General features: G+C 38.0%; 1 protein-coding gene across 1 annotated transcript; it reads left to right on the top strand.

Moving 5' to 3' along the window:
- The first annotated feature begins 5,731 nt into the window (after positions 1–5,731).
- LOC107818123 (serine/threonine-protein kinase ATM) lies at positions 5,732–9,671 on the top strand. The gene is made up of 2 exons (XM_016644065.2): positions 5,732–5,985; positions 6,292–9,671. Exon 2 carries the CDS (start codon positions 6,356–6,358, stop codon positions 9,494–9,496), a length of 3,141 nt encoding a protein of 1,046 aa, XP_016499551.1. The 5' UTR covers positions 5,732–5,985; positions 6,292–6,355; the 3' UTR covers positions 9,497–9,671.
- The last annotated feature ends 258 nt before the right edge of the window (positions 9,672–9,929 follow it).

The following is a 9,929-nucleotide window of genomic DNA, read 5'->3' as shown; positions in this document are numbered from 1 at the left end:
CCAAAAAATACAGTAATAACATCAAATTAATAAAGCCAAGTATAGATCACATTACAAGCTCGAATTCTAAACCCTGAACAGAAGTTATGGGTTATCTTCCCCAGCAGAGTCGCCAGAGATGTCACACCTCCTTTTTCCCTGAGGAGGATAGGGAGTTTTTTCAATTAAAGTGACATTATTCGAAATGAGATTATTTAATTAATCAGAGCCACCACTTGAAATAATTTTATGGTGTCCCAAGTCACCGGTTTATTTTAAATCCCAAATCAAGGAAATATGACTCTGTTTTAAAATCTACGAAGCCAGAAGACTAGGTAAGGAATTCTGTTAACCCGGGAGAAGGTGTTACGCATTCTCGGATTCTGTGATTTTAGCACGGTCGCTTTAATCATATCTAGCTTAGTTAATTGTTTAATTACGCATTTTAAAACCTATGTGTGTTTTACCTTTTACCGCTTTTAAATTACTTGATTATGAAATTATGGGATTATCTTGAAATGAGTTACGCGTACGTTTACTCATTTTGTTTGGCGCGTCAAGAATTATATCACGCGTACGTGTACACAATTCACAACACTAATTTTTCTAAAGATTGTTTGTCCAAAATCGCGCAAATGCGTACTTCGGTTTTAATTATGGAAATCATAATTTTGTCACGCGAATGTATACATAATCACGATGATCTATTTAATTAAGCGTGCATAAAGCATACTAATCGGATTTATGAATTGTTTATTTTCCTAAATTAGTTTAGAGTTATCTGTGAAGGCCTTGCATTACCAGAAGTGCATTACTATCTCAATTCTCAAGTATGATAACTAAATGTAAAGAAAGTATCTTAATATTATACTTACAGTTATTGAATTTATGGCAAAGAAAAACTTTGCCTTCTTTAGCTTTTCCTCAAGCATGAAAAACGGCCTCTTTTCGTAAGGATCCTCTAGCAAAACAATGGATCACTAGATAACAGTAAGCATTTTTTTTCCTTTTTTAATCTCAAATATCTATTAAAATCCTTCTGAAATGTTGATGACCTTATTTATTATTGAAAACACAGTGAAGTCAAGGGAAAAATTATTAAATTCTATACCTGATACAAAGAAAACTAATAGCGGCTCTCACTGTTAACTCGATCCATTTCAAGCAAGATTAGGCAAAGATAGGAAAAGTAAAGATGAACCTGTTAAGCGAGGTCTCTTTAATAGCAGAAATTGCGAAGAATCAATTATAAATTCCGACTCTAAAACTCGGCCCAAAAAATGACAGCAACTAATTCAATACCGGAACCGCGAACGAAATCTCGAACTCCGTCTTCAAACTAAAATAACATAAACTCCATTTTTCCAAATGAATCTTGACTATAAAATAACAATGGTTTTTTTTAGTTCTCATGGTTTTTTTTTCCGATCCCTCCCCTTTCTTTTGTGAAGTCTCTTCATATATATAGAGATTTGTGTGTATAATGTTGTGTGTCTGTGCAAGATCGTGCGCACGCAAGATCATGTGTGTGTGCAAGATCGTGAGTGAAATGGGAGAGTGGGGAATTGGGAGGTTTTGTTTGTTTATTCTTTTTTTTTTCTTTTGTTGCCTTTTTTTAAAATTAATTATTTTTCAAGTAAAATTCAATAAAAATACTAGGACAAAAATATTAATTAACTGACTCAAGATTTACAAATATATATATATATAAAAGAAGGTGAAATATTTACATATAATTTAATGACACTAAAAAAATACATATATATTTACATATTTACACTATATATATATTTGTTGAAATAAAGAAAAGTGAATAAATTACATAGCTAAAAATATTAGCCAACTACTTTGAGACGTAGATATCATATACATAAGAAAACTAAATATTTACACTATAGTTAAATTATACTAACCAAAATACCATAGCTTACATTTAAAAATTCTAATTAAAAGAAATCATATATTTTTTGTAAATTTTTATTTTCTCTATACAAATAAAATATGTTCCATAGGTATTTATATATATTTAAATTTCTCAAATAAAACCTATTAAAACTAAGATAAAAAATTAAAATATTAAGATTAGATCTAAAAGAAATATTTACACTAAAATAGTATGGAATTCGGTGTGGTCAAAAATTAGTTGTTCACAAAAGTATGTATAGGAAAGATGAATTGAGACGGTGTGATGTTAACTTGATGGAGAGGGCTGATGTGACGACCCGGCCGGTCGTTTTAAGAATTTACGCCCCGATCCCCCATTAACTGCTTTCCCCAAGTTTATTTATGCTATGTAGATTTGCCGGGATGTTCGATTTTGAGTTTCAGAGAGTTTTGGGACACTTAGTCCCTAAATGAGAGCTTAAGTGTTAGAAAGTTGATCGTAGTCGGAACAGTGTGAAGACGGTCTCGGAATGGAAATCTGATGGTTCTGTTAGCTCCGTTGGATGATTTTGGGCTTAGGGGAGTGTTCAGATTGTGTTTTGTAGGTCCGTAGCAATTTTAGGCTTGAAATGTCGAAAGTAGAATTTTTGAAGTTTCCGGTCCGATAGTGAGATTTTGATCCGAGTGTCGGAATGGAATTCCGGAAGTTGGAGTAGCTCTGTAGTGTTAAATATGATGTGTGTGCAAAATTTCAGGTCATTCGGATGAGGTTTGATAGACTTTTCGATCGAAAGCGTATTTTTAGAGTTTTTGGAATTCTTAAGCTTGAATCCGATGAAAATAGGTGTTTTGATGTTGTTTTGAGTGTTTCGAAGGCTGGAACAAGTTTGAATGATGTTTTAGGATTGGTTGACAGGGTTGGTTGATATCCCGGGGACCTCGGGTGTGTTTCGGATGCTCAACGGGTCATTTTGGAACTTAGAGAAATTGCAAATTTTGTTCCAGCTGTTGCAGGAATTTTACTCTTCATGTTCGTGAGTGGACCCTCTTGTTCGCGAAGAGTCAGTTGAGTAAGGTGGAATTTAAGCCTTCGCGTTCGCCAGGAAGGCTCCGCGTTCGCGAAGGGGTAAGTGTTTGTTCATCGCGTTCGCGTGGGTAGTGTCGCGTTCGCATAGAAGAAAATGAGCGGCTGAGCTTCAGTGGATTTAATTCATCGCGGCCGCGAAGGCCTGTTTGAGTAAAGCATCGCGTTCGCGAGGGGTTGGTCGTGATCACATAAGAGGAAAAATGATCAAAGTTATTTTGTGCTTCGCGAACGCGAGGCTTTGACCGCGTTCGCGAAGAAGGAATTACCTAGGCAGATATACGATTTCAAAATCGAAGGTTTAGCCATTTTTATCAAAACTTAAGCTTGGAAGCTAGAATTTGAGCGAAATTTTGAGGGATTTTCAGATATATCAATTGGGTAACGATTCTTAACTCCCCTTTGCATGTAACCCATTAATCTAAACATGAATTCATCCTTTAATTTCGGAATTTGTATGAAATTTGGGGGAAAGTTCTTGGACCAAGAATTTGAGTTTTGATTGGGGATTTAACATTGGCTTAGGATAATTTTTATATGGTTAGACTCGTGAGGGTGTGAGGATTCTGGAAATGTAAATTTTACCCGATTTCGAGACGTGGGCCCGAGGGGCATTTTGGTCATTTTACCTAATTTTGCGTATTAGCTTAGAATTTCTTTGTAAAATTAGTTACTTGAAGTGTTATTTACGTTATGAAATTGAATTGAATAGATTTGGGCTACTTGGAGCCGAATATCGTAGCAAAAACGTGGTTTCGGATTGATTGTGAGTCGGTTCAAGGTAAGTGACTTGTCTAATCTTATGTGGGGGACCTTCACCTTAGGATTTGGTATATTTGGTAACTGAAATGCCTTGTACGTGAGGTGACGAGTGCGTACTTGTGCTAATTGTTGGAAATTCGATTTTCTTTAAGTAATTACTAGTATGTTTCCTTTCCTGTTTCTATTACTTGCACTACTAAGCCTGTTGTTAGCTTAGGAAAGCATGTCTAAGTGACTTAATTGTTTTACTTGCTCAAATTGCCTTACCTGAATTCTGTGCAACATGCTAGGCTAGAATCACTTGTTGCCTTAATATGAAATTTTGCCATTTATGTATATTTTTCTGTTGCTGATGTGTATTTACTTTGGGACTACGGATGTGGGATATCGGTAGCTCCCCTTTATCTGTTTATTTTGGGACTACGGATGTGGAATTCCGGTAGATCCCCTACAAAGTTATATGGAACTATGAGAATGCACCTGGTAGATTCCCTCAGTATTGAGTATTTACATTTGGGACTACGGAATGGGATTCCGGTAGATCCCCCCGCACTATGAGTTAGACTACGGGACGGGATCCCGGGAAATCCATTGGATATGTACATATGGGACTACAGAATGGTATCCTAGGAGATCCCCGATTGTTATTATTGGTATTGAGCTGTATTCTTTTCCGGGTTTACCTTGCTTCTGCATAGTTGTTGTTGTCCTGTACATCCTGTATTATTTTACTGTTGTACTTATTTATACTGTTCTGTTCTATACTGTTGAATCTTTATATTTTATTTAATCTCAGCAGGCCCTGACCTTCATCGTCACTACCCGACCAAGGTTAGGCGTTGGCACTTACTGAGTACCGTTGTGGTGTACTCATGCCCCTTCTGCGCATGTTTTTCATGTGCAGATCCAGGTACTGCGACTCAGTCCTACCACCCGTGAGGTGAGGCGACTACTCTAGAGACTTCGAGGTACATCTGCCGCGTCCGCATACCGAGGAGTCTCTTTCTATTCTAGCTTTTAAACATTTGCCCTTCTGTATTTCTTTTCCTTATTAGATATTCTGGAGTTAGAGTACTGCGTAGTGATCCTTAGCTTGTGATTCATGGGTTTCCGGGTCTTGGACATATGTATTGGTTTCTGAAAGTTAAATGTTGTTTATGTCGAGCGGCACTTTTAAACACTGTTTTATTATTTTAATTCTGTTTTAAATTGTTTTACTTTCGCAACTTGGTTTATTTTCCGCAATTTAGGCTTACCTAGTCATAGGACTAGGTGCCGTCATGATGGTTCACGGAGGGTGAACCGGGGTCGTGACAGCTGCGCATCCATAGCAGCCTATACTACACCATGTCGCCCTAGAAAGAGAGGAGAGGGGAGAGAGCGTGGGGTTTTTTGACTAATTGTAGGTGATGTGGGAGAGAGGAATTTTGAGATTGAGCATCGTGTTTTCAGGGAATGAGGGAAGAGAATGACATATATCAAAGCAGAGAGAGAGAAAGAAAATAGTGTAACTGAATAGCGTATTTAGTGACTTAGGAGTAGGAGGTAACCAAAATTAGATATTTTGCTATAAAAGGTATCTATAGAATATAATTTTTTAAAATGGTTTTATTTAACCTTTGCTATAGTAAGTTTTATATGTCTTTATCAATTGGTAGGAAGTTTAAGAATGCAAAGAAAATTTTGAAATCTAATAGTCTTAAACAAATTAAAGGTGTACATTATACATTGAAAATACTAGTTAAATATTATTGTTTTAAATATTCTCTGTATTTCTAATCATGACTATAAAAAAAGCGTCATTAAGGATAAAATAAAAATATCATAATGAAAAACTTACTGAAATATGTGAATCTTGTTAAAATATAGTATATAAACGGAAAGCAAGACACAGATTAAAATTGAGGGGAAGTAAACCCACCAGCCGTACCCGTATGATGCAAACCAAACGATTCCTACGAAGTAGGGTGAGGAGTAAAAGTATCAAAGCTTTAAAAAGAGGAATCCAATTCTAAATGCAATGTTGTCTTTTGGTTGATATTTACTGGAAATGTAAGAAGTGGCCCTTTAAATGAAGTGTTAGGCTTATACAAGTGTACCACTACCGCCGACTCATTCTCTCTACTAAAGGATCACTCACTTAGAGCACGCTGTATTCAGGTATACGTAACCAAAAAAAAACCCCCCATTTTGATACCACAACTAGCAGAAATCATTCATTGCTTAAACACTTGCTACTGCACTGTAACAGAAGAAGAAGCTGAAGAGAGAAAAAGGTGAAAATCCCATATCCCTTTTCCCTTTTCACTGTCTTTGTTCTAACCAGATCTCTTTATACCCTTTCTAAGTTCTTTTAGGCTGTTCTTTCAAGTAATTACTACTTAGGCTGCTCTTCTTCTTAGACTACTTTTTTTTTTTTTTGTGATTAGTTATTTTTGCTGGTATCTTGGTTTTTTTATTTCTCTGTTCTGTTTTTAGATTTTTTTGGTTCTTTACCTCTTGTTATTTTTAGTGGAAATCTGTTCATGAATGGAAAGCTTTTGTTCTGTGATTAATTCTTGTTGTTTCCTGTTTTAAACCAGTTATAATATGATGGGTAGCTGTTGATTTGGAGAAAAGTTGAGACCTTTATGGTTCTTTCTCGCAATGGAGACACAGAATATATCAGAAACCCTAGAGGAGGGTTCTGTAGAGTGCAAGCCATTTCAAAATGAAAACCTAGATGGTAAAACCCCAGAAGAGGTTTCTGCTCTCTCTAGATTAAGTGAGAGTTGTGCTGGTTCTAAGTTGGTCACCGACATACCGTTGAGTGAATGTGTTGATGTGCTCAAGAAGTTAGCAAATGAGGGTGATAATGTTGACTTAGAGGGAGTGGAGTTTGAGCAGAAGGTACTTGATGGACGTGATAACGCTGATTTGGAGGGAGTTGAGAGTGAGAAGAAGCTTGAAAATGTGGATGAGTACAACGATCTAGAGGGAGTTGAGGTTGAGAAGAAGTTTGCAGATGTGGATGAAAATAATGCGGGAGTTGATTCTGAGGAGAAGCTAGTGGATGGGCAGGGGGGAGTTGAGAGTGAGAAGAAGCTTGAAAATGTGGACAATTATAACGATGTAGAGGGGGTTGAGCTCGAGAACAATTTCGGAGATGTAGATGATGCTATTGACTTAGAGGCTCTTGGCCTGGAGAATGGGGGTGTTGCTTTTGAGAATCTGATGGAAGGAGAGACTTTGGAACATGAAACTCAGGCGTTGGGGTCGATAATTCCGGAGACTAACAAAACAAAAGATGGTGATGTACTGGGTGCTGAATTTAATGAGTCTCTGCTTAATGGGGGTGAGGAGGTTGATATGGTTGATGCTGCGGAAACAATTTCAAATGTGCATGCAAATGGTTCTCTGAGAGAGGTACAATTCTCTGGAGATGGTATTTCTCTGACCGTGGATGTATTTGGTCCATTGGATGGTTTTTACCCAGTCCATAATTTGGATGGACAAGTGCTGGGCGATAGTGGTTCAGATTCCATGCTTTCCATGAAAAATGATAGCCCAATGGCTGTCAATGGAAATGAAGCAGAAGTAGATGCCAGTGATAATCAAGAATACAATTTTGCTGTGGGTGACTTAGTATGGGTAAAACTCAAGACTGACTTGTGGTGGCCGGGAATGATTTGTGATCCATCTACATCGAAGGATGCTGGGAAGTGTGATCATAGGGGCTTTTTCTTTGTTAAGTATTTTGGCAACACTAAGTCTGGTTTGTGCCAGCCGTTCCAGTTGAAGCCCTTTCTAGATTATTTTGAACATATGTCTCGCCAGAATAAGTCTAGAAGCTTTTATGGTGCAATAGAGAAGGCTTTAGGTGAGATTGGTAGGCGTGTAAAACAGAAGATGACCTGTTCTTGTTTTTCAAAAGAAAATCAAGTTGCTGCTCAAAATCTTTCAAAAGAAAAACATAGTGTTTTTTCGGCATCTCAATTTGAGCCTGCAAACCTTCTCAACTTCATTAGATTACGTGCTTTGGATCTATGTAGCCCAGGTTGTATTGAGTTTACAGTCAACGAGAGTTACCTATCAGCCTTTAACTGTTCAATGGGTCATAAGCAATTGCCTGTCTATAAACTCAGACCAACAAATAATGCCAAAGATATCAGTAATGGCCAGCTTTGTAGTGGTGATAGTGTCCTTAAGAGCTGTAAAAGTGATTCTGATGATCGTAAAACAACTGAGGTGGAGATGTCTGGCTCATTAGAATCTCCTATTGGTATGGGGAGCATGATATCCTGTTCAGAAACTGCAAACGGAAGTGCTGGAGGAAAATCTGAAAAAGGATTTGAGTCGAGAGAACGGAAGAAGAGCAAGTACCTATCATATCCTTATGTGAACAGCTGGAGCCGTAAGAATTCACTTGGTCAGGAAGAAGATGAAACTGAAGATCATGAGGGAGTTTCTCTTGGTGGAATAAAGAGCCCTTCTAGTCCATCTATGGTCACCACTCCAATTGGTAAATGCAGTAACTCACTAAGGAAACCAAGAAAATCTGTTAATGACAATGGCATTTGCCATAACAACGTTGGGTTTGCCGCTGCTTCTTCAGCAGAAGTGCTCCAAGAGCTCCGTCTGACAGCTCTTGATTGCTTCTCTCCTAGTCAAAGTACGTCTTCCATTCCAATTAAGGAATTTTATTTAAGTTTTAGAATATTCAGAAATCCTGAAGTTGAAGTTCAGATGGATGAAATAAATGAAGCGACTTTAGGGTGTCAGGAAACTTTCGGGTCTCCATTGGGTACAAATACATCTGATAATCAAGTAAAAGGACACCTTCCTCCTAGTGCTTTCCCCAAGAAGAGAGGTAGAAAGAAAATTGAAGATACAAATGCAACTGCCCTTACTGGTTCTGTAGAGACAGGAACCGATACACTCAAAAAAGGAATAGTTGGCAAAAAGAAAAAGAAGACGGCAACTGCAGCTGTGATTCATCACGAGATTGGGGTTTTGGGTGGACTACCAGACTTGAATGGAAATAATACTGGCTTGTCAGTTGAAAGTATGCAGGTTATAGGTCCTGCCCCTACTCAAGGTAAACTTGAACCTAAGAGGAGGAAGAGGAAGAAGGAAGAGTTGGTTTCTGAGATTGGGGTATTGGGTGGACTACCAGATTTGAATGGACAAGTCACCGATCCCAACTTGAAGGGGAAGGACTTTGCAGAATTGAGTTCAGTCACAATTCAAGATAAACCCAAGCGTAAGAGGAGGAGAACTAGTAAATCTGCCATCGGGATACCCAATCATAATGGAGATCATAATACCCTTTTGCTTAACTTTGGATTGGGTTCCCCAGTGCCTTCTAAAGAGTATATCACTGCTACATTTTCCAGGTTTGGTTCATTAGTGGAATCCAAAACGCAGTTTCTAGATGATTCCACTGCCCAGGTTGTCTTTGTAAATGATTGTGATGCTATAGAAGCCTTACAGAATTTACAAAGCAGAAACCTGTTTGGACCTGCCCTTGTCAGTTATCGCCTCCGACATGTTTCAACTTCTAATAACACACAGACGTCACTGCTGCCCGCGGATGTACTCAAGCCCCCAGCTGCACTTTCTGGAGCTGTACCTTCAAATGGTGAAGGACCTGATCTTGTCGTCATAAAACAGAATCTGGAGGCAATGACAACAATGCTTGAGAAGGCTGGTGATAATATTTCCCCTGAGATGAGAGCCAAGTTGGAAAGCGAGGTGAAAAGCTTCTTGAAAAAGGTAAGCTCCATGGTTGGTTCTTCCTCGTCTTAGCTGAAAATAAATGTAGTAGTTTCTTAGTTGACGTTTAACTCTGTATCTAATTAATTAGGATTTTTATGTGATGCTAGTGACTGCTGTTGAGAACATTGTTTGGTATTTCCCATGTTTTTATCTTCTTCCTTCACTACTGTTGATTCTCAGTAGAACTTACTGGACGTTCTCGTTACTGTGTTGTAATGTGGAGTTGTGTGTACTTCTAACTTTCAACCAAGCACTTTTTAGTAATCAAGACGGAGCATGATACCACTCTGTGCTCCTCAGATAGCCTTTCCCTGGTTACTGTCCTAATCTGGAGGCAAGCTTTTACTTTTTTTAATTGAATGGTTGTTTTACAACTTTGAAGCCTGATCACGCCCAACTCTAGTCCTAAAAAGGATAAGCGGTCGCTGTAAATATAATCTGGTCTAAAAGTCTTGAGTCGAAT

The sequence above is a fragment of the Nicotiana tabacum genome, chromosome 8, assembly GCF_000715075.1.
Source record: "Nicotiana tabacum cultivar K326 chromosome 8, ASM71507v2, whole genome shotgun sequence".
NCBI lineage: Eukaryota > Viridiplantae > Streptophyta > Magnoliopsida > Solanales > Solanaceae > Nicotiana > Nicotiana tabacum.
Note: the sequence above shows the minus strand (reverse complement) of the source record. Positions and strands in the feature narration are given on the sequence as shown.